The sequence below is a fragment of the Hemitrygon akajei genome, chromosome 6 (genome assembly GCF_048418815.1).
Source record: "Hemitrygon akajei chromosome 6, sHemAka1.3, whole genome shotgun sequence".
In the NCBI taxonomy this organism is placed as follows: Eukaryota; Metazoa; Chordata; class Chondrichthyes; order Myliobatiformes; family Dasyatidae; genus Hemitrygon; species Hemitrygon akajei.
This window is the reverse complement of record NC_133129.1, coordinates 44502609-44528263: the sequence shown is the minus strand read 5'-3', so window position 1 is coordinate 44528263 and position 25655 is coordinate 44502609. Positions and strand designations below refer to the sequence as shown.

At 40.5% G+C, this 25655-nt stretch overlaps 1 protein-coding gene across 2 annotated transcripts in view; it reads left to right on the top strand.

Annotated features, from left to right (window-relative positions):
- LOC140729021 (ankyrin repeat and death domain-containing protein 1B-like) overlaps window positions 1-25655 on the top strand; it is a 73946-nt gene that overhangs the window by 12384 nt on the left and 35907 nt on the right. For both annotated transcript variants that reach the window (XM_073048273.1, XM_073048272.1), the window contains exons 3-8: window positions 4855-4953; window positions 9079-9177; window positions 15682-15783; window positions 17628-17726; window positions 18256-18354; window positions 23331-23429. In XM_073048273.1, the coding sequence (XP_072904374.1) occupies window positions 4855-4953; window positions 9079-9177; window positions 15682-15783; window positions 17628-17726; window positions 18256-18354; window positions 23331-23429 (597 nt within the window). The remainder of the gene's footprint in view (window positions 1-4854; window positions 4954-9078; window positions 9178-15681; window positions 15784-17627; window positions 17727-18255; window positions 18355-23330; window positions 23430-25655) is intronic.

The following is a 25655-nucleotide window of genomic DNA, read 5'->3' as shown; positions in this document are numbered from 1 at the left end:
ATTCCTTAATTTTAACATGATCTCTTGATTCTTAATAGAAGTAGTAATCTTTAAAGAGGACTAAGGAAAACCCATCTCGCACAAGCTGTAAGAGAGTTTATTATTTCCTTTCAATCCTGTGGCTGGTCTCTCAGTTGTTGTCAATATTACTGCAGAGGCTGGAAACCAGAATAATCGGCAATTTTAAACATTGTAAGGTCACATTTCCTATAGTATTAGTGAATAATTCCTTAAATTACAAACTGTTTGCAGTGGAGTTTAAAATCTAATTAAAGTGCAGGCAGACTAGAGTGCAGATGCTGGAATTTTCAGCAAAAGAAGTAATGGGCAGATGTGGTGAAGGATGATGTGTTGGGTGCAGAGGCCAGTAGGTGAGATGGGAGGACCAGGAGAACTCTGTTATGTATGTAATATTCCAATAATATTTGAGTAACCTTGTATATACTGTATACTGGTTGATTAAGCATTCTCTGTTTGTTTAAATAATTTATTACGGGTTTTATGTATAAATATGTGAATTGCATATGTCACCATGTGATACATGCATGCCTCCCTTACAGTAAACTTGAAGTTAGACCAGCATTTTTGGACTCCTGTGTCTTTCTTTGAATTAGTTTAAGATTTTGAAGTTACAAAATGTAACAAACTCTATCTCTGTTCTGTTGGGGGGGGGGGGAGGAAGGGTAATAACAGATGTGTGGGGAATGGAGGAAATATCTATAGTACACTGGAAGCCACATTTCCTGAAGAAGGAAGACATGTTAGATCTCCTAATGTGTAAAGCTTCATCTTGAGAGCAGATGTGGTGGAGCTGGGGAAACTGAGCGGCAGGACAAAAAGCGGTATACAGTAGTCGAGGTGGTTGTGGGGTACCGAGAACTGCAGAATGGGAGGAAAAGTGTTAGTGAATTAAAGGCTGGGTGGAAGTTGCTGGCAAAGGTGAGAAAACTGATGAACTCCACATAAATGCAGACAGTAGCACCAATGCAGTCGGCAATGTAGCGGAGGAAGCACTGGGGAAGAATGCCAGAGTAGCCTTGGGTCACTGCCAACAAAAAGAAAGGGCCTATGGCTACATCTTTAATATGTAAAACGTGAGAGAAATTGAAAGAGAAGTTGTTGAAGGACAGTACTATTGCCACGGAGAAGTCAAATGCAAATTAGAAGACCATCTTGGGTAACCTGCAGTTTTCCAGTTTCAGGTAATCCACTCCTTTTTTTGCTACACGTACCAATCCACCCTTGATCTCTACCCCTTTATTAACCTCTTCCATCACTTTCTCCTCATTTTCTGGAGACATTACCCACTCCCCATCTGCTTATCACCTACAACACATTTACCTGGAATATGGTACCCTGAGGGGGAGAGCCAATAAACTTGAAGAGGAAGATAACTTAAAAACATATAAAGACAAAAATTGATGGAAATACTCAGTGGGCCAGGTAGCATCAATGAAGAGAGAACTGAGAAGAGCTCTGATTGACTTTCTTCACCACAAACATTCCACGAACTGCTTATTCTTTCCAGAATTTTCTGTTTCTCTTTCAAATTCTGATATATGCACTTCCTTTTTTTTGCTTTTTATGTGAAAAAGATGCATAATTTTCTTAGAATTAGGGTGGTGCAGCAAGATAATTTGCTGCCTCACATCTCGGGTTCAGTTCTGACCTCAAATGTTGTCTGTGTGGAGTTTGCACCCTGATCCAATGATACAGCACTCTTATTATTACACAAGGGGCCTGACAGTTTCAAGCTTGAAGCCTTGAGAGTAATATGTCATTTCATTATATCATAAATATTATTCCTATATAGAAAAGATTCCAAGCTATAATTTAAATGGTTTACATCCTACCATAGTAACTTGGCACCTTTAGTAAGGGATGCTTCATGAGGAGAAACCTGAAAAGCTAAGGCGAATGCCAATGGAAAATAGTTTTCACAACACCAAGAGAAACTCTGTGCAGATACTAGCTTAGAAGGCCCAGGATGAGCATATCCCATTCTCAGCCAGTCCTCTTCTGTACCAGTTATTACTCCAAGGTCATCTGGCCAAGATGAGATTTGGGGTTGTGGTGGAAAATGAAGCTGAGGAGAAGCAGGAATGAGGCTAACATATGTAGCTTTTCTAAAGAAAAGAACTCCATTTGTGGAGTCCAAATGTCTCCACAAATGTATTTATTTTTGAAAATGCCTCATGCAAGTGGCATGGACGCTTGTGAAGTTACCTATACTAATTCTCAGCTAATTGTTTAAGCCAGTATTGATATAATTAAAAGACACTGTCCTCCAATGTTATGGCTAGAGAGCTCATCAGTTGTCAACAATTGGCGGTAAGCTCCATATTGAAGGCTTCTTGAACGAACTGTTGCTGGATCTTGAAAGCCTAAGTATGGTCCCTCAGCCACATGTTATGATACTGGCAGGAGGAGAGTGGCCAAAGCAAGGTCTCTTAAGCAGAAGAGGACAATAGAGGAATTTGAGATAGTTCACAGCTTTACTTCCACCGATTCAGGGAGCATGCCTCTTGAGTGTGGTGTGTTCTTCATCCCCAGAATATGTTGGGGCTTGGCCCGATAGTGCATCTTGGATATCTGAAGTGAGAAAGGCAGGGAGATGGTGAGAGAAGTGGTGATGTAAGGAGTTTGAACCATCTGTGAGGCAGAAAATATTGTTGGATGATATTGTTGGAAATCATGCTCTTCTCAGTAATGTCCAACTTGTTGTTGGATGCTTGCTGCGTGGTGGTCTGCTGGCGGTTGCAACACATCCTCCTCCAAGTGACTGAATTGGTGTGGTCTCTATGTCCACCTGCTAGTTTGCTGCTAAAATCTGTGTGTTGCGTGCTCAAAAGGAGGGATAGGGGAGAAGTATTTGTGAGTGTCCCAATAAATGCAAATGATAAGCTTGCAGTGTTTGAGTAGCTGGATGTGTTGATGTGAAATCTGGAACAATATTAAGCATTGTAAACCAGCTGTGGTACTGAGCCACAACTCAAAGTGAGACAGTGGACATTAATTTGTCTGGCCATGTTTCCCGACTCACTTCTTATTTTGGCTGCTGGTCTTTATTTCCAATAAAGGGCAGGATCTCTGGCCAGGCAACTGACTCCTTTACTAGGAACTCCTAGTCAGCACAGAGCATAATAGCAGGGGAACTGGCCAAACTAAGTCAGCTAATAACACCTAATTAAACTAATCCATTCTGCCTGGATATGATCAATTTCCCTCCATTCTCAGCTTACTCACACACCTATCCAAGAGCCCCTTAAACCTCTCTTTTATATATGCCTCAATACCCAGTCCTGGCAGTGCATTGCAGGGACCCATCACACTGTCAAAAAAAACCTGCCTAGCACATCTCTTTTAAACTTCCTCTCTCACCTTAAACACTTACCCTCTACTACTGCATATTTCAGTCCTGGGGAATAGGTTCTGGCTGTCTACCCTGTTTATGCCTTGGTTATTACTATTTTTTTAATAAACATCTGTCAGTTCTCCCTTCAGCTTCCAATGCACCAGAGAAATCAACCATAGTTTGCCCAGCCTCTCCTTACGGCACATGACCTCAGACCCAGCACCCTTCTGTAAATCTCTTCTCCACCCTCTCCAAACTGTCACATCCTTCCCATGATAGGCCAACATGGCTGAAACGGAGTGCCCGTGCTTGTACCTCTGGTGATAGTATTATTGTCTGTGGACTGAAAGCTGAACACTGACATTAGTCAGTGGCTACCTTCCCTATATTAGGAGCAGGTCTGCCATCAATGTGTGCAGGTTAGTTTCAGCTATAACACTCATGGGCCATACATAACTATTGCAATCACTTTGGTCTTCACATCTTGGTGTAATACGCACATACGTCCTTGGACAAACTGATGTGGGTCTCTTTTGCAGTGTTATATTTATACATGCTTATATGTACAATATCTATGATAATCAGATATCATATGAACATAACAAACATTCATCTTGCCAGCAGTAATTACTAATGTACACTATATAAATATTCTATTTTGTTAAATAACAAAAGTAGCTGTGGTTTTCATTAGTGTGCATACAGTATTTTATTTTATTTATGTACTTTTCTGGATCTGGTTGGTAATTGTTCTTGAACAGAAGGCGTTTGTAACTCAGCGTTTTGTTGGGTCTGAGTGCACATGTGTGCCAGACCACAGCAAGATGGGAAATTTCCTACCCTGAAGAACATAAGTAACTAGATGATAATCTGGCTGTTTTGCAATTGTTGTTACTAATGACTAGATTTTTTAAAAAAATCCAAATTCTGGTCTGAATGTGAGTTCTACAGTTGCCATATTATGATATGAATATTGGTCTCTGGATTGCTTCATCAGGTCTCTGGGTTACCAGTTTTGTAACTTAACTACTGCACCACTTCCATATTTGCTGTGCCAGCTGTTTCTCACTGTCCTTTTTCTAGTCCTCTTTTTCCTGTTGTTTCTGCTCTTCTTCCTTCTCATTTCCTGGTTCTTCTTGCAGCTGCTCATTTTTGTTTATATAAACCACTATTTTTTAAAGAAGGTATTAATCTCCTTCTTTCCTTCTGCCACCAGATTTCTAAATGGTCATGAACCTGTGAACGCTACCTCGTTATTCCTGTTTGCACTATCTGTGTTTTGTAACTTATAGTAATTTTTATGTTTGTACTTCACAGTTGCCACAAAACAACACATTTAACAACATATGTCAGTGATAATTAACTTAACTCTGAGTTTTATCCATCACTTGTTAAGAAATAAGACTCTTCTCCAGACTTAAGAATTTTGCAGTAAGAATATTATAACAGTACCTCAAGTTAAATATGTTATCTTTAATTTTGCATCTGTTCCTGAGCAGTCAGATCGTACTGCCCTCCATTTTGCTGTTGCCAACCAGTGTGAAAATGCTGTTTCCTTTCTTCTGAACCACAATGCCAGAGTGGATATTAAAGATAAGGTTAGTGCTGGACTTTGTGCTGTCAAACAATTGTAAATTGTATTGTGGTGGATATTCAGTCCCTGACCCAGGGGGTCTTATGTTTGCTAAGCTCACATTCTAAACTCAGCTGCTGCCACTTCTAAAAATAAGCAGATGTAATATACATTGATCCAACATACATTGTTTAGGTTTTGGCCGTAAATAGGAGTCAGCCTTCAATTCTTCAAATGTAAATGGAAAGCAGTAATCAGTTTGAAGTTAAAACAATGTACTCAAAGGTTTTAAGGTTTCAAAGGCACATTTAATGTCAGAGAAATGTATACAATACACATCCTGAAACGCTTTTTCTTCGCAAACATCCACAAAAACAGAGTAGTGTCCCCAAGGAATTAATGACAGTTAAATGTTAGAACCCCAAAGTCCCCCCACCTCAGCTCCTCTCCCTCCCGCACTTAAGCGGCAGCAAGCAACAATCCCCCTCCCCCACCAAAGGCGCTCTCTCTCTCGCCCCCTAATAAGGGAGAAAGGGGTGTCTCCATTTCACAGCGAGAGGGGCGACATAACAAACAACTTGCTGGTTTACGATGTTAAAAGTCCATTGCGTCGCTTTTTTCTGAGCTCTGCGCCCAAAGATCTCAGGTCTCTGGGCACACAGCCAGAGATCTTCAGTCTCCAATGACATACCGATCGCCTGCAGAGGCACCAGCCTCTGGTCCCCATGAAATCTCAGTCCTCTGAAAGCGAGCGAAGTTCTTAGGCCGAGCCCTTAGCGTGCCGAACAACGACCAGTTGTGAAACCCCGAGAGCGGGTCCCATTCCCACAAAGAACCGCAGTCAGCGTGTAACTCCAGGTCAGGGTCTTCAAAAGAACCCTGAAAGGGAAAAATAGAGATATTAAAGATGGAAATAGAGCTGTTTCCAAAGATGCAAGCAAAGGAGTCGCCGTTAGGTGCCATTATGTCTCCTAAGCTCCTCCCCTACAATAGTACTGTCTATAAAAGCAGTTCTGTAACTAGCAGGTGCTCTGTCTGTGGAAAGTAAGATGTAGCTCACTGCACCTGGTTTATTACTGCTCAAGAGATACAGTGGAAGGCAATTTGACATGTTTCAAAACAGACAAGCTAAGTTCCTTTGTTCAAGAAAGCTTGCAGACCAGTTGGATAATATCACTTAACATATCACATAACTAATCTATTAATATTGAAAGTTAGCTTCACAGTGTTCATGGTGGGGAGCTGAGATCGATGTCTCCAAAAAGCTTTTAGACCTTTTCTGTAAAAAAGGTGTCTGAGGAAATATCATGTACATATGAAGTCAGCCAGGTGGCAAAGAAACAGTATAGGTGTAGAGAGCAATTCAGGCTTATTAGGAGTAGACTAGTGAGCATCTAGAAACATGAAAGAAGCACTGGGTGAATTAAAGCCCATTCCTCTAGCTTTGGCTTCTGCAATGGATGATTCATTTGTCTGTGTTGTTGGCATGTCTTCTTATTTTATAGGAATTGTACCTGTGTTTTGGAAGTCCTTTGTATTTTTGAATGCTTTGTGTTTAGAATGCCTTGTGTGTTGTAATTTAAACATGTTTAAGATAGAAGTCCTCTGTGCTTTAATTTTGTTTTAAGAATATTGTTTGGACTTAAACATGTATCACTGAAAATAAATGGACTGTGTTTTACACTACTTTGTTCGCTGTAAGTATTGTCTGCTTGGTAGAGAGAGTGTCCTACCCCTCAAGTACTGGGTTTGACAGCTAAACTCACCATGGAGAATAAACAGGGAAATGAGGTAGTTACAGTATAATCTCTCTTTAGTGAGAGTACTTGTGGCTATTTACATCCGATAGGGCTTAAGGTCTGTGTTTGAGTTTAGAACTTTACGGTCAGCAAAACCAATATCATCACAGTATATTTTCATAATGCAATCCATGATGAATCTGACTTTCAAAAATGATGAAATAGCAATGAAAACATTCCAGGGAGTAATTTTGACTTGAGTAATAAAGTAAAATCAGTGATAGATTAATGTTCCTTAATTTTATTTTCATTGACTTCAGTAGAAATCAAATTGGGAGAGTAGTATAATAGGCAGAATATTCACTATTACCTGCCTGATGCAATCTTACAAATCCTAATTTATCACTCAGAGTTCAAGAATTAAACCCATTATTAATTTGCATATTTTAGTTCGTAGGTAAAAATCTGGGCCAAAATTAATAAGTATAATCTACCATACACCCAATTTTCTCACACACCAGAAGGAATCCCATTGGATTTCAAGTGATTGCTAATCGAAAAATTCTTTAATCTAAAGTGATCCAGAAACATTTGTGTGAACAAGTCAATGAAATCAATGCAGGACCACAATTCATCATTGATGAGCTTGAGAAGATGGGTGCATAATTATCATTCAATTATACAACTGTGCATTGAGTAGAGGAAGTCAGTATTGATTTTTTAAAACTAAGTTATACTTTTCTAACTTGACAGAGATTTTGATTATGTGACAGAGTTAATGAGAGAAGTACTTTTGGATATATTAACTTGCAAAAGACATTTCATAAACTGCTATTAAGCCTGTTACCAAGATTGAAGGCTGAGGAATGAAACAACTTTAACATGGGTAGAAAATTGGCTGAGTAATGGGAAATAGAATGAGGCAGTGAGAGTTTGTGTTGAAATGGGGTAAAAAAAGAGCTTTATTTGTTATATGTACACTGAAGCATACAGCGAAATGTAATTTGTGTGAAATCAAATCAACGAGGGTTGTGCTGGGCACGTGTCGGCATGTTTCTTGTGCCAACGTAGCATACCCACAACTCATTAACCCTGACTGTATGTCTTTGGAAACTGAAGCATCCAGAGGAAGCCCACATGGTCACAGGGAGAACATACAAACTCCTTGCAAGCAGCATGAAGAATTAGACCTTCAGATGTAGGAGCACAATTAGGCCATTTGACTCATTGAGTCCGCTTCCTCATTCCATCACTGCTCATTCATTATCCCTCTCAACATGTCAGGGCGCTGGCGCAGGGATCCAATTGCAGACCCAGTACTGTGCACACAGTGATATTACTTGAGTAACAAATCTCGAGGTGCGAACAAAGTCGGCATCAAAGTTCAGGCAGAGATCAAAACATCCAGGGAAATCCAAAAACCAGAATCAGGAAACAGGCAGAGCTGATATTAGATGGGCAGACTTCAGATATAAATGCCAGATAGGCTCAGGAAAATGCACTGGCAGAATCTGGCAAAAACACAGGACTGAAATACACTGAGCAATAAACAGTGAGGCAGATGATAGGTGGAGCACAATGAGACACAGGGGGCAGCAATACAGGTAATAATGAGAAGCAGATGAGAGACTGAGCACTCAGTAATACCGAGGCCAGAGTAGAGTGGAAGCGGGGACAAGAGCACATGTCAATACAAAACCACAGACTGACAGCTGGGGGAAACACACCAAAAGATAGAGGTACTGACACAGCACCATTCTCCTGCCTTCTCCCTTTAACTTATGATATCCTGACTAATCAAGAACCTATGAACTTCTGCTTTAAATATTGGGCTGTGGAGAGAAAGCTGGGGACTGGGACTAGCTGGATTGCTTTCTGCTACACACTGACCAAATGATGGTCTCCTTCACTCTAAAACTACTTTGGGATTCTGTGATGTACTGGAAAATGAATAGTTTCCTTTTGCTTTCTTTAGACAGCAAAATAGCCTGCATCTAATCATAAAGAACATATAGCTAACCTGAATTTCACTTCACAGGCAATATAAATAGCATTGATATAAGAAGTAGTGGAAAATAAGGAAGGATCCCTTTACGTGTCATGTTATAATCTGGAATATGATGTATGAAAGAGTAGATTTGTGGCAGGTACAATAGTCACTGACAAAAACAAATAAGTTCAAAAGGAAATGTTCGAGGGGCTAGAGTGAAAAAACATCTGTGGAACTAGAGTGAAAGAGCAGGTAAAGGAAATAATTATAATTTTATTAAGAGCTAGTATAAATATGATGGACAAGTAGCCTCTTGGCCATAACGGTAGCTACATTTTCTTTGTAATCACTGTGTTCTGATTGGAGGTTTGTGGAATGGAATCTTTGTTGATAACAGAAATGTTGTCATTTTCCTTTGAAGCATGGTATGGATGCCTTTCTCCTTGCTGCCTGGTTTGGACACTTGAATATCTTGAAACTGTTGGTAGAAAAGGGTGTTGATCGAAAATCCACAAATGAGGTGAGTGTGGAATCTTTCTGCCACATGAAAGAACAACAGGTGGTCTCCTATTACATGATATACCACACGTATGATCCATCATGTAACGTGTAGGTTTATTTTCCTTATCCCTTCTGTAAATGGGAAGCATAAATTGATCGACCTCTTATAGATTCCTATTTGACCCGAAGTCACACTCTCAACAATTCAGGAACAGTTTCTTATCACTCTTCCATCCAATTTCTGAATGGGCATTGAACCCATGAACACTACCTCACTACTTTTTAATTTCTATTTTTGTACTACTTAATTAACTATTTAACATATATATACTTATTGTAATTCACAGGGTTTTTTTTTGCACTTTTATTATGTATTGTATTGTACGGTTGCCACAAAGTCAACAAATTTCACGACATTTGCTGGTGAAATTAAACCAGATTCTGATTCTGATTAGACAACTATATTATATAACCTGTGAGTGTGCAACAATAAGTACAAAGATTATAGAACATACAACATAGAACAATACAGCACTTGACAGGCCATTTGATCCACAATGTTATGCCAACCTTGATGTCAATTTATACTAAATGTTCTCCTCTTGCATATCATCCATGTTCCTCCATTCCCTTTCATGTTCATATGTTCATCTAAAAGCTTCTTAAATGCCACAAAACAGCCTGCCTCCACTACTACCCCAGTATCACTCTCTGCATAGAAAACTTGGCCCTTATGTTGCCTTTAAATTCCCCCCTCTAAAGCTTGTCCTTTGATGTTTGACATTACTACCCTGGGAAAAGATTCTGACAGTCTACCCTATCAATGCTTCACATAGTTTTAAAAACCTCATGCTGTTATTCATTTATAATTTTCCCCTCAATGGCATTCCATGAATTACACAGGAGTGGCCTTTTGGGGAGGTATAACTGTTCATGCCCGGTCCTACAGGCATTCTTTACTTTCCTATCTTACATAGCTGAAGCTGATGAAAAGTTCCCGCTGATGGAATGCAGCACAACTATGTCCTCCCCTGATATAAATTAATGTTAATTCAAGCAACTGGAAGAGAGACACATGGCTAATTTTTCATATCAATTCATGGGCTACACCATCCCCGCTAGGTGCTCCACAAGTAAAATTGATTCTCTCAAGACTAGTTTAACTTTTCTGGAACACAGCAGCTGGGATACCCTGTCAGGTTTGGATCAGTATTACAATGCTGATTTGCCCATGAGATTAGCAGAGTACAGTAAAGGCGCACTTGAGGTTTACACCTTGGCTTTATGTGTAAATTGAACTTAATTAGCTTTTAAAAATAAGATTTGTGACACTAATGCATAATTTCCATTCCACCGTCCTTGAAAATGATAAAATCATTGAAGCCAGCTGTGAGACTCAGAACAACATTATTTTTTAAAGGTTTCGAAGGTACTTATAATGTCAGAGAAATGTATACAATATGCGTCCTGAAATTCTTTTTCTTTGCAAACATCCACGGAAACAGAATAATGCCCCAAAGAATGAGTGACAGTTAAATGTTAGAACCCCAAAGCCCCCCCTTCCAACTACCCAACAGCAAAGCAATAATCCCCCCCTCTCCCACCAGCAAAACAAGCATCGGCACCCCCCACCGAGCACTCACGTGTGCAGCAAGCATCAGTAAAGACACAGACTTGCAGTTACCCCAAAGACTACTCGTTCATCCAGTAATTTGACATACCACAGCCTCTCTCTCTCTCTGTAATAAGGGAAAAAGAGGTGTCTCTGTTTCACAGTGAGAGGGGAGACATAATAAACAACTTGCTGATGTATGATGTTAAAAGTCCATTGTGTCACTTTATCCGAGTTCTGTGCCCAAAGAACTTGGGTCTCTGGGCACACAGCCAGCAGCCAGCTCATTGCCTTTGATCTTCCATCTCCCATGACACATCGATTTCCTGCAGAGGCACCAACCTCAAGTCCGCCCACCTCTAGAGCCACGAAATCCTGAAACTCTGAAGGCGTGCTAGTCTTCTAGGCTGTGTCCTTGGTATATCGAATAGCGACCAGTCGTGAGACCCCGAGAGTGGGTCCCATTCCCACAAGGAACCAAAGTCAGCGTGTAACTCCAGGTCAGGGTCTTCAAAAGAACCCTGAAAGGGAAAAGCAGAGATATTAAAGATAGAAATAGAGCTGTTTCTGAAGATGCAAGCAAAGGAGTTGCCGTTAGGTGCCATCGTCTCCTAAGCTTCCCCCCCAATTAAATTGAACCTCACCAGATTTATGTGGTTTATGTGCTTATTTAAAATTAAATCTCAAACTCTCTTGATTTTAGTTTTGACTCCCTAACTATTATGTTTAAGGAGAGGATTCACAGTGAATGATCTTTGGAGTATAGTTTACACACCGACATTTCACTGACTATAGTGTGCATTGACTGATTACAGACTAAAGTCTAACCGACCAGGTCCAGGAAGTGGAGCAGGAGCTGGATGCACTGAGGACCATCCAGGAGGCTGAGAACTTCATAGATGAGTCTTTTTTGGAGGTGGTCACACTCAGAGTGCAGACTTTAGACAGTAGATGGTGACCACCAGGAGAAGGAAGCAGTCAGGGCAGGGTTCCCCTGTGGCCATTCCCCTTAGCAACAAGTATACCATTGTGTATTTAATATTTCAGTAATATTTGAGTAATATTATAAACATGTCGATTAAACATTTTTTGTTTAAATAATTCATTATGGGTTACATGTAAAAGTACGTAAAAGGCACACCGCATGACACCGCATCAATCATACATGCATCGCTAAAAGAGAAAACAAACGTACATGAGTTATCTCCCAACTCAGTGATTTTCTTTGAAGTAGTTTCATGTTTTGGGGTACAAGACATAACACATACCCCTGCTGGGAGAGGGGAAGGGGGTGGAGAATGAACTCTCACAGCACATCTGCAGCTGCTAGGCCAGTGGCAATGTGGCCAGCTCTGAGTCTTAGCAAGGAAGGGTAAACTTCAAGGGTAAAAAGACCCTGAAGGGAGTTATGTACATGCCCCCAAACAGTAGTCAGAATGTGGGATATGAATTTCAGCGTAAATAGAAAAGGCATATAATATTCATGGGGGATTTCAATATACATTTAGATTAGGAAAATCAGGTTAATTCTGGATGCCAAGAGAGTGAATTTGTAGAATGCCTACCAGATAGCTTTTCAGAACAGCTCATGGTTAAGCCCACTAGGAGATCAGCTATTCTGGATTGAGTGTTGGGTAAAGAAATAGATTTGATTAGGGCTTAAGTTAAAGGAACACTTGAGGAATTTGTGATGATAATATGACAAGATTCACCCTGCAGTTTGATAGGGAGAAGATAAAGTCAAATGTGTCAGTTACAGTGGAACAAAGGGAATTATAGAGGCATGAGAGAGGTGCCGACTGAAGTTGACTGGAAGGGCACACTAGCAAGGATGACAACTGAACAGCTATACCTGGAGTTTCTGGGAGCAATTCAGAAGTTGCATGATAGATACACACCAAAGAAGAAGTAGAATGAGGCAACTGTGGCAGACAAGGAAAGTCAAAGACAGGGCATGAGCTAAAAGAGAGGGCATATAATATAGCAAAAATCAGTGGGAAGTTAGAGCATTGGGAAGCTTTTAAAACCAATAGAAGGTAACTAAAAAACATGAGAGAAAAGATGAAATATGAAGGTCAGCTAGCTAATAATATCAAAGAGGATACCAGAAGTTTTTTTTTCAAAAAATTGAAAAGACGTGAGTTGAGAGTTAGGGGGCAAAGGTTTAAGGGTAACACGAGGGGGAATTTCTTTACTCAGGGAATGGTAGCTGTGTGGAATGAGCTTCCAGTAGAAATGGTAGAGGCAGGTTTGGTATTGTCATTTAAAGTAAAATTGGATAGGTATATGGACAGGATAGGAATGGAGTGTGGGCCAGTGGGACTAGGTGAGAGTAAGCGTTCGGCGCGGACTAGAAGGGCCGAGATGGCCTGTTTCCGTGCTGTAATTCTTCTATGGTTATAAATATATAAAGAGTAAAAGAGAAATGAGAGTGGATATCGGACCACTGGTGGTCAAACTTAATAAGAATTTTTCATCAGTCTTCGCTATGGTAGACACCAGCAGTACGCCAGAAATTCAAGTGTCGGGGGCAGAAGTGAATGTAGTTGCGATTTCTAAGGAGGAGGTGCCTGGGAAACTGAAATGTCAGAAGGAGTTAAGAGACCTGGACCAAATAGAGTACACCCCATTGTTCTGAAGGAGGTCACTGAAGAGATTGTGGAGGCATTAATAATGATCTATCAAGAATCACTAGAATCTGGAATGGTTCCAGAGGAATGAAAATTTGCAAATGTCACTGCACTCTTTAAGAAGGGATGGAGGTAGAAGAAATGAAATGATAGGCCAGTTAGCCTGACCTCTGTGGTTGGGAGATGTTGGAGTCCATTACAATGGATGATATTTCAGGGTACCTGGAGATGCATGAGAAGGTAGGCCAAAGTCAATATGGTTTTCTTGCCTGACAAACCTGTTGGAATTCTTTGAGGAAATAACAGGCAGGATAGACTAAGGAGACTCAGTGGTTGTTTTTACTTCAATTTTCAGAAGGACTTTGACATGGTGCCATACATGAGGCTGCCTAACAGATACGAACCAAACATGTATTACAAGAAAGATACAAGCATGGATAGAATCCCCTCTCTCCCTTCCTCTATTCCCTATTATGACCTTTCACCTCTTCTCACCTGGCTATCATTTTCCCCTGGGTCCCCTCTTCCTTTCTTTTCTCCTATGGCTCACTCTCCTCTCCTGTCAGATTTCTTCCTCCCCAGCCCTTTACCTTTCCCACCCACCTGGCTTCACCTATCACCATCCAGCTAGCCTCCTTGCCTTCCTCCCACCTTTTTATTCTGGTGTCTTCCCCCTTCTTTTCCAGTCCTGAAGAAAGGTCTCAGCGTGAAAAGTTGATGTTCATTCATTTCCATTGATGCTGCCTGCCCTGCTGATATTCTACAGCATGTGTTGGTTAGCTGGAATAGAAGACTGGCTGATTTGCAGGAGGCAAAGAGTCAGAATAAATTGAGCCTGTTCTGGTTGGCTACTGGTGGCAAATGTTTTTCCACAGGAGTCATTATTGGGATTGCTTCTTTTCATGTTACATGTCAACAATTTGGTTGATGGAATTAATGGCAGATGATACAAGGATAGGTAGAGGGCCTGGTAGTGTTGAGGAAGTAGGGTGTCTGCAGAAGGACCTGGATGGATTGGGAGAATGGGCAAAAAAGTGGCAGATGGAATTTAGTGTAGGGAAGTGTATGGTCATGTAATTTGGCAGAAGGAATGAAGGTGTAGAACAATTTCTAAACTGGGAGAAAATTCAAAAATCAGAGGTTGAAAGGGATTTTGGAGTCCTTAAGCAGGATTCCCTAAAGGTTAACTTGCAGGTTAAGTCATTGATAAGGAAAGTAAATACAATATTAATATTCATTTCAAGAGGACTAGAATCCAATGCTTTACTGAAGTATTCAGCCCCCAACCATTTGTTCGCATAAATAAATTAGTATTAGAACAAGGGACTTTGATCAGATTAACGGAGAATTTTTATTTGTGAATCACCTGCTCCTCTTATTTCACAGTAGATCCCAAAAAACAAGGAAATTGTAAATTATGAAAAACCAAACTTTCAAAAACTGAAACAGTATTACCTGGCTGATGCACAGTATCAGATTTAAGCCACACGTGCCACTAAAAATAATATCTTTTTGCAAAGCCTTACTGTAAAGATGTGGAAGAAGGTCTTGTGGTCGGATGAGACTAAAGTGGAACTTTTTGGCCTCAACACTAAGCAGTATGAGAGCCTCAAATCTGATACTGCGTATTGGCAGGTAACACCCTCCCTACTGTAAAGTATGGTGGAGGTAGCATCATGCTATGGAGTTGCTTTTCAACAACAGGGACTAAATATCTTATTGAAATCTATTGAATTATGAAAGGCCTAGACAGAGTGGATGTGGAGGGGATGTTTCCTGTAGTGGGTGAGTCTAGCACCAGAGGTCACAGCCTCAGAAAAGGGGATGTTTATTTAAGTCAGAGATGTAGAGGAACTTCTTTAGCCAGAGGGTGGTGAATCTGTGGGAATTCGTTGCCATGGATGGCTGGGGAGGCCAAGTCATTGAATATACTTAAAGCAGAGTTTGATGGGTTCTTGGCTAATCAGGGTATCAAAGATTATGGGAAGAAAGCCTGAGAATGGAGTTGAGAAGGATAATAAATCAGCCACGATAGAATGGCAGGGCAAACTTAATGGGCTGAATGGTCTAATTCTTCTCCTGTGTCTCATGGTCTTATCATATGCTGTGTATGTATAGTTCAGAACTTCAAAGGCTAATATAATGCTTAGAGATTATAACACTGTAGGAGGTTAAACATTTTCTGAGAGAGGTTTCTCACTGTGACAGTTGTGACTGATTTTAAAATATTGAAAGGAAATTTCCATTGTGAAAAGCTAAAAGAATGTGTTTTTGTCCTTAGGAAGGATTGAATGCACTGCATTGTGCTGCCCAGAATAATAAAACTAAAGTTGTAGAATATATAGTAAATGATCTGCAGCTGGATTTAAACAAACCCACAGAGGTAGGTGAGTCACCACTCGAGGTTTGGTTCTATATTACCAAATTGTTTCTACGCTTTGCTTATCAGCACATGGAAAGGGGAAACACAATGTAATAAGTTGGATTTAACTCAGAAACTTGATATATGGTTCTTCTCTGTAGTGGTTACAGTATTATTTATCCTGCACCCTGGGTGTGATTCAAGCTAGGGTCCTTTACGTGAAGCAGTAATATTCCTCAGTCTCTGCTAAGCATGGCAATCAGAGTGGGTATAGAAATTGCTGTAGTTGACCTTTGGGGACTCATCTATGGAATAGAAGATAGCTGCTGGTTGCTGAACTGGATGCTAAGCTATTGTGTGGGACCTGTATTCAGTGCCAAGAATATATGTATATGGAGGTGTTTGTGTGGGTGGGATGAGAAGTTGTTCCCAAATCGGTGTATGTTATTTCCTTCATTCACATGTAGCTTATTATCATATATTGGCAACAGCAGCTTGTCCTGATTGGTTTGACCTTACCCCTTCTCCTGAAACTGTGTAAAATGAAACCCAGCAAAGTCTCTTTCATCCCCAGCACATCAAAATCGAACAGAGAGAGGTTGTATGGAGCCTGTTATACAAGAAACTACTCTATACCTTCCTTTAGAAAACAAATACATTGTTTTTTTCCCTTCTGAAAGGGAAAGCTATGTTAAACTTTCGATTGGAACCCTTCACCAGCAATATTGAAAAATATTTTCCCCTTAAATCTGAGTCAGACTGAGATCCCAAGGGATAATATTAAGTAAAGTATCTCTTCCAGCAATTGGGCAATTATAAATAAATTGAACCTGTTAGAAATCAGTAAACTATATTTTTTTCCTGTTTTCAATGTTAAATATTTTTAATTGATCAAAATTGAGGAATGTAAAACTCCTTAATGAACATGGTGCAGTCTTTTCAAATTCTAACAAAGATCAAATACTTGTTCGCTGCCTTCCCCTGCCAAGAAATTTGCCGTGAATCAAATATTTAAAAGACTGTTTCATTTTCTTTAATTTACCAGTAATGTGCAACTCAGTGATCAAATGCTCTCGATACAACTTTCTATTTTACTGCATGTTTTCACTAAATTTACAATCTATTGAGGATCATGTTAGGTACAATGCATATAAGAAAAAGGAAGTATTACTGAGAAACAGCCATTAAGCAAGTTAAATATGTTCCTCATAACTTCAAATGATATTGGGCTACCAGCAGGAAGGATGAGAGTGGAGTGATTCTGAAATGGAAGAAGACTTTTCATTTTAAGGGATCGGAAACTCATTGTGCACCAAGTTATTTTGCAGGAAAGGGATATTCTGATCCTTTGAAGGTGTTGGGAATCAGCATGACCAAGTTGAATGATTTTTAAACTGGGCCACCTCAAGCATTTGTGAATAAATTTTATATAACAGAAGTATGACTTCAGATTTAAACACAAAACAAAACACAGAATGGGCTCTTTGGTTCATGAAGTCTGTGCTCAATATTATGCCAAATTAAACTAAATCTCGTCTGCCTGCCCATGATCCATTCTCTGTATACTCATAAGCTGATATAAAAACCTCTTAAACTTCACTATCACAGCTGCTTTTACTGCTGTCCGTGATGGCCAATTCCAAGCACTTAACATTCCATGTGTGTAAAAAAAAAAATTGAACACACCTCTTTAAACTTTACCTTTCACCTTAAATGCATGTTCTGAAGTATTTGACATTTCTACCCTGAGTTTGATCTTCATTTCAAATCTTTGCTTTGAAGAAAAGAACAGTATAGCTGTGGGGGAACTTATTGATGAATCACTGTATGAATGGGGAGTTGACAAGTTCTGATTTCATTTTTAGAAAGGCAAAATGCCGTATCACTTGGCAGCTGAAAATGGGCACCTAGAAATGGTTGAGGCTCTAAGGAAGCTTAATTATAACACACAGAAGAAGGATAAGGTAATGACAACTGAATTGCAGTTCTCATTGTGCAAAACCTTCCTCAACTTTAGTTCCTTGTGGGCAATATTCTTCTTAATGTATTTTAATTCTATCAAATTATGCTAACAAAGACTTCTGTCAAGTAAACATTTAAATCATGACAAAATGTGGGAAGTACTGAACCAGACAACATGATTAACATTTCTGATGCTGATCTTATGTTAGACCTGAATGTTTACAATAAGTAGATCAATAGACGACCTGAATTTTCCAGCATTTCTGGTTCTGCTTTAGATACTTGATACTTCCTAGTTCTCAGTAATTTGTGTTTATGCCTGGGCTTTTACGTTGATTTTTTTCCAAATACAGAGTTGAATTACATAATTTTATAGTGCAGAAGCAAGAGATTTGATCTTTTATTGGCTTTTTAGAATAACTATCCTGTTTGCACACTTAACAAATTCTTGCTTAATAATCAATAGCAGACCACTCTAATCGTACATAGCTGATTATAAGGTCTGAGATCTTACTTGATTTCATTGTGCAGGAAGGTAATACGCCCTTGCATCTCGCTGCATGGAATGGTCATGTGACAGTATTAACAGTGCTGCTGAGTGAAGGGAACCTAATAAATGAGGAGAATGAGGTAGGTTGTTATCGATACTAAGTTGTTATCTGAAAACCATCATTGGAAAATATCTGCAAGATTGTACTCCATTTGCATATCTTTCAATCAAAGGGAAAAATGGCTTAATGAATGATGGATTTCTCTGATACATCTTTCTTATATTTTTAGTAATTTTAATGTTGACCATGCTTGTGTTTAACTTTTAGCTGAAAGGATTTTAAAAGATGCAATGAACTATGCTAATATTATCTTACTTAGTGCACATATTGTATATTACATGGAACCTGTGTGTTAATTTAATAAAAAAACACAGTAACTTTGAGGAAGGAGGCTAAAAGTGGGCAAATCCCATGGGCTTCATGATGTAGATCCTCCTCATAGTCATATAGCCTTTCAGGCTACTGATGTCCCAGCAATATTCTTCCCATTTCCCAGCACTTGATACACAGCCTTCTATGCCTTGATAATTCAAATGCTCACCTGGATACTTCTTAAAATTGTTGTTAGAATCTCTACCTTTCAGGCAATGCATTCCAAATTCCAAACCACTCTTTGGAATAAAAAAAATCCTTGTCATATCCACACTAAATCTCCTGCCCCGATTAGTCTGTATTTTTTGAATTTGTCTTGGATTCTTTGTTGAGCAAATGTGCTACATTTCCAGTCATGGGATGAGGTGAAGTGTAACTGGGAGCCAAAATCAAAAAGGCTGATCAATACAGGACTGACAGTGTTATATTTGTATACAGAATAAGGTAGATGATCTTAGATCGGCAGGTATGATGTTATGGACATCTCCAAGCTGTGGCTGAAAGAAGATCATAGTTGGGAGCTTAACATCCAAGAATACACATTGTCTCGAAGGACTAGCAGGTAGGCAGAGGAGCTAGAGTGGCTGTATTGGTAACAAAATAAAATCAAATTCTTAGAAAGAGCTGACATAAGATCAGAAGATGTAAAATTCTTGTAGGTAAAATTAAGAAACTGCAAGGGTAAAAAAACCCTAATGAGAATTAACTACAGTCTCTGAACAGTAGCCAGGATGTGGGGTACAAATTAAAACAGGAAATAGAAAAGGCATGTCAAAAGGGCAATATTATAATAATCAAGGGGGATTCCAATATATAGGTAGATTGGGAGAATCTTGTTGGTGCTGGATCTCAAAAGAGGGAATTTGTAGAACACCCATGAGATAGCTTTTTAGAGCAACTTGTATTTGAGCCCAATAAGGAAAGATAATTCTGGACTGGGTGTTATATAATATCCCAAATTTGATGAGGAAACTTAAAGAAACCCATAGGAGGCAGTGATCATAATATGATCAGTGATCACCGTGCATTTTGAGAGGAAGAAGATAAAACTGGATATATCAGTATAACCGTGGAATAAAGGGATTAACTGTGGCATGAAAGAGGAGCTGGCCAAAGTTGATTGGAAGGGGACACTAGCAGGGATGACGGCAAAACAGCAATGCCTGATGTTTCTGGGGAAATTCAGAGGGCACGGGAAAGATGTATCCCAAAGATGAAGTATTCTAAACGGAGAATGAAACAACCATATTGACAAAGGAAGTCAAAGAAAGCATAAAAGCAAAAGAGAGGGCATATAATATAGAAAAAAATCAGTGGGAAGGTAGAGGATTGGGAAGCTTTTAAAAACCAACAGAAGGCAACTAAAAAAGCCATAAAGAGAGAAATGATGAAATATGAAGGTAACATAGCCAATAATATAAAACAGGATACAAAATGTTAGCTTTTCAGATATATGAGTAATCGAGAGATGACAGTGGATATTGGATCGCTGGAAAATTACACTGGTGATTTAGAAATAGGGGACAAAGAAATGGTGGAGGAACCTAATAAGTATTTGCATCAGCCTTCACTGTGGAAGACACTAGCAGAATGGTAGAAATGCGAGAGTGTCAGGGGGCAGAAGTGAGTGTAGTTGTTAGTACTGAGGAGAAAGTGCTTGGAAGCTGAAAGGTCTGAATGTAGTTAAGTCCTCTGGACTAGATGGACTACACTCCAGGGTTCTGTAAGAGGTGGCTAAAGAGATTGTAGAGGCATTAGAAATGATCTTTCAATAATCACTAAACTCTGAAATTGGTCCAGAGTACTGGAAAATTGCAAATGTCACTCCACTCTTTAAGAAGGAATGGAGGCAGAAGAAAGGAAATTATAGGCCATTTAGCCTGATTTCAGTGTTTGGAAAGATGTTGGAGTTGATTATTAAGGATCCGGTTTCAGGGTACTTGGAGGCACATGATAAAATAGGCGAGAGTCAGCACGGTTTTCTAAAGGGGAAATCTTGCCTGATGAATCTGCTGGAATTCTTTCAGGAAATAACAGACAGGATAGACAGAGAAGAGTTAATGGATGTTATTTATTTGGATTTTCAGAAGGCCTTTGACAAGGTGCCACAAATGAGGCTGCTGGCATTATTGGAAAGGTATGTGAATGGATAGAAGATTGGTTGACTGGTAGGAGGCAAAGAGTTGGAATAAAGGAGGGTCTTTCCTGGTTGGCTGTCAGTGATTAATGGTGTACCACAGGGGTTGGTGTTGAGACTGCTTCTTTTCCTGTTATATGTTAATGAGATACATGATGGAATTGATGGCTTTGTGGCCAAATTTGCGGACAATACAAAGATAGGTGGAGGGGCAGGTAGCACTGAGGAAGCAGGGTGTCTGCAGAAGGACTTGGGCAGATTGGGGGAATGGGCAGTTGGAATATAGTGTAGGGAAGTGTGTGGCCATCCACATTGGCAGAAGGAATAAAGCCATGGACCACTTTTGTAAATGGGGAGAAAATTCACAATTCAGTAGTGCAGAGGGACTTGTGAGTCCTCGTACTGATTTCTTAAGGTTTACTTGAAGGTTGAGTCGATGGTAAAGAAGGCAAGTGCAATGTTAGCATTCATTTTCAGAGGACAGGAATACAAAAACAAGGATGTGATGCTGAGGCTTTATAAGGCATCGGTTCGACTACACTTGGAGTATTTTGAGCAGTTTTGGGCCCCTTTTCTAAGAAAGGTTGTGCTGGCATTGGAGAGAGTCCAGAAGATGCTCATGAGAATGATCCCGGGAATGGAAGTGTTACATATCAGAACTGTTTGATGGGTCTGGGCCTGTACCCACTGGAGTTTAGGAGAAAAAGTGGAGATCTCATTGAAATCTATCAAATCCCCTCACATTAAGGCTACTTAACAAGTTAAAATCCTATGGTGTTACAGGAAAGATACTGGCATGGTTAGAGGAATGGCTGCCAGGCGGGAGGCAGCATTGTGGGAATAAAGGGAGCCTTTTCTAGTTGGCTGCCAGTGACTAGTGGTTTCTCAGGGGTCAGTATAGGGACCGATACTTTTCACAATGTTTGTCAATGATTTAGATAATGGAATTGATGGCTTTGTGGCAAAGTTCGTGGATGATACGAAGACAGGTGGAGGGGTAGGTAGTGCTGAGAAAGCAATGCAATTGCAGCAGGACTTAGACAAATTGGAAGAATGGGCAAAAAAGTGGCAGATGGAATACAGTGTTGGGAAATGTATGATAGTGCATTTTGGTAAGAGGAACAACACGGTGGATTATTATCTAAGTGGGGAGAAGGTTCAGAGGTGCAGAGGGACTTGGGAGTCCTCGTACAAGGCTCCCAGAAGGTTAATTTACAGGTTAAATCTGTGGTTTAAAAAAAAGGCAAATGCAATGTTGGCATTTATTTCAAGGGAAATAGATTATAAAAGCAAGGAGATAATGCTGAGCCTTTATAAGACACTAGTCAGGCCACAGTGGAGTATTGTCAAAAGTTTTGGGCCCATTTTTCAGAAAGGATGTGTTGTCATCGGAGAGAGTCCAGAGGAGGTTCATGAGGGTAATTCTGGGAATGAAAGGGTCAACATATGAGGAGCATTTGGCAGCTTTGGGCTTCACTGGAAAATTAGAAGAATGCGTGGGGATCTGATTGAAACCTACCGAATGTCGAAAGGACTAGATGAGGTGGATGTGGGGAGGATATTTCCTATGGTAGAGATACTCAGAACTAGATGGCACAGCCTCAAAATTGAGAGATAACCTTTTAGAACAGAGGTAAGGAGGATTTTTTTTTTTAGCCGAAGAGTAGTGAATCTGTGGAAAGCTCTGCCACAGAGTGTAGTGGAGGCCAAGTTATGGGTATAGTTGATAGTTTCCTGATCAATCAAGACATCAAAGGATATGGCAAGAAAGCAGGTGTATGGGGTTGAGTGAGATCCAGGATCAGCCATGATGGAATGGCGGAGCAGACTCGATGGGCTGAATGGCCTAATTTTGTTCCTAGTTCTATTTGGGAGTTTGCAAGTTCATATGGAATGATGCTAGGTGGCCTAAATAGCGACATGCCTTTCTGATGTCTGCAACCTCATTCACAATAGTTTGTGCTCTCCAATCAGTTTTTGCCTGTGTGTGAATTTATATCTTAAATTTACGTTGCAAAGTTAAGGTTGTCACTTTACAGGTACACCTCATATTTACCCTAATTATAAGAGTCCTTCAGATCTTCTGCTGACAGTTCCTAATGCCACAACCTTCTCTCAATGTCTCCATTTATCCAGGCCATGCTGGGTCCTGATCTGAAATTTTTCAGTTTTGAACTTGGGGAAGTTAACATCAATGGACTATTTGTCAGTGGGGAGCAGGGGACCTCCATAGCTGAAAATTAACCTTTTCTCACCTGCCTTCATAGTGATTGAATGAAGAAGTCATTGTGATCAGCACCAGGAACTTTGATTGTTCTTCTGAAACCAGCGACATCAAGGTCAATTGTGACACAAAGTGTACTGTCCCAGATGTGATTAAGAATGTTTAAACTTTCCAAAAAGATTCCACTATAACCTCCCATTTTTTAGATAATCCCTAGTAAATAGTAAATAGATAATCTCTAGTAATTTTTTTAAGTAAATATCTGCTGGTCTGATGCATTGGTGTTTCACAATATAATCCAGTGCTTTTTGTTTGTGAGCAGGAGGGTGAGACTGCATTCTACCTGGCTGCAGTGGGAGGTCACCATGAATGTGTAACATCGCTGCTGGGAGCAGGAAGTGACACTAATATTTTGCCAAAGGTACACAGAGCTTTTATAGGAAATGTAAAGAGCTATACTTCTCATTGTGGTATGGGGAGAAAGCAGGAATATGGTGTTGAGATAGAGGATCAGCCATGATGTTATTCAAGGGCTGGAAGAACTGATTGAATTGCCCCAGTTTTGCTCCTGCTTGTGGCTCAGACAAGCCTCTTCCATATATCTGTCAATGTATCTAATTAATATATCTAGATTGGCATACGTTTGAGATCCCTGCAGCTCATAGTCTCAAACAAACCCAGTCCCATCCCATGCTGGGAGTAGTGGGGTGGCTGCATTTCCTGTCACAGCTCTCCAAGAGGCTCATCCACTTTCAGAAAATGATCATTGGGACGAGTGCCTCACACAGCAAAGAAAAGCCAAGCAGACCATAGTCCTCTCCTTGTCACTTTATCATCATCAATCCTTTATTGTGGCACCATTTTCCTGCATTCAGCTAATCCCTTTGATATCTCAATATCTAAAAGCTATCTAGCCCCTTGTGAGAGGAAAGAAGATTTCTGCAGAAGAGGGAAATACCAGGATGGGGAGGAAAAGTAGTTGCTGACTGGGAGAAGTCAGTAAGTAAAGCAATTACAGGAGTGTCTTAAATTCAGTCGCTCAAACCTGGTTATGTTTATTTCTGGCCTTGTATTCAAAAACCTAGGAGAAGGATAGCTTCCATTTTATTGAAATACAGCTATTCCCTTATACACTGTCAGCTGCAATACTGTGCGAGCAGCGCTTAGCGCGTGACACAGAGCTTACATTGCCGGTAATCAGCAGGAGCTCAAGAAACGCAGCTACAATCCACGCAAAGTCATCAAAGTAGCAAAACAACAATATGGGGACAATATCCAGACACAACTCTCCACCAACAACACACACAGCTTATGGAAAGGTCTGCACACCATTGTAGACTTCAAAGCTAAGCACAGTGGTGCTGTCAACATTGCTGCCTCTCTCCCAGATGAGCTAAATCTGTTTTACGCTCGGTTCGATATCGCCAACACTGAGCCCCTGAGGAAACCCACTGAAGTGACCTGCAGCTTGGTCATCTCTGAGGCTGAAGTACACAGGTGTTTCCAATGAGTGGTCAGTCGCAAGCCTGAGGGACCGGACGGCATCCCAGGGCGGGTACTCAGGATGTGCGCAGCACAACTAGCAGGTGTGTTTACAGACATTTTTAATCTCCCAATGCAGAGTGCCCTCCTACTTCAAAACATCCACCATTGTCCCAGTACCTAAAAAGACCGAGGTAACATGTCTGAATGACTGGCATCCTGTCACACTCACCTCAATAATAAGCAAATGCTTTGAGAGGCTGGTCAAGTCAGCATGCTACCACCCACGTTGGATCCCCTACAATTTTCCTACCAACACAACCGACTGACAGATGACGCAATAGCCACAGCTCCACATATCTGGAGAAGAGGGATGTTTATGTGAGAATGCTGTTGTTGAACTACAGTTCAGCATAATTCAACACCATAATTCCCTCCAGGCTTGATAAGAAGATCAGAGACTTCAGACTTCACCCTGCCTTGTGCAGCTGGATCCTGGACTTACTGTCAGATCACCAGCAAGTGGTAAGAGTGGGCTCCCTCACCTCCAACCCTCTGACCCTCAACACAGGAGCCTCTCAGGGCTGTGTATTAAGCCCCCTCCTTTACCCACTGTACACTCATGACTGTGTCACCACTCACAGCTCCAACCTGCTAATTAAATTTACTGACGACACTACATTGATTAGCCTAATCTCAAATAATAATGAGGCAGCCTACAGAGAAGTCAAGAAAACAACCTCTCGCTCAATGTCGCAAAAACAAAGGAGCTGGTTGTGGACTACTGGAGGAATGGAGATGGGCTAACCCCCATTGACATTAATGGATCTGGGGTTGAGAGGGTGAACGGCTTTAAGCTCCTTGGCATACACATTACCAATGATCTCACGTGGTCAGTACATACTGACTGTGTGGTGAAAAAGGCACAACAGCCTCTCTTTCACCTCAGATGGTTGAAGAAGTTTGGTATGGGCCCCCAAATCCTCAGGACTTTCTACAGGGCACAATTAAGAGCATCCTGACTGGCTGCATCACTGCCTGGTATGAGAACTGTACTTCCCTCAGTCACAGGACTCTGCAGAGAGTGGTGAGGACAGCCCAGCACATCTGTAGATGTGAACTTCCCACTATTCAGGACATTTACAGAGGCAGCTGTGTAAAAATG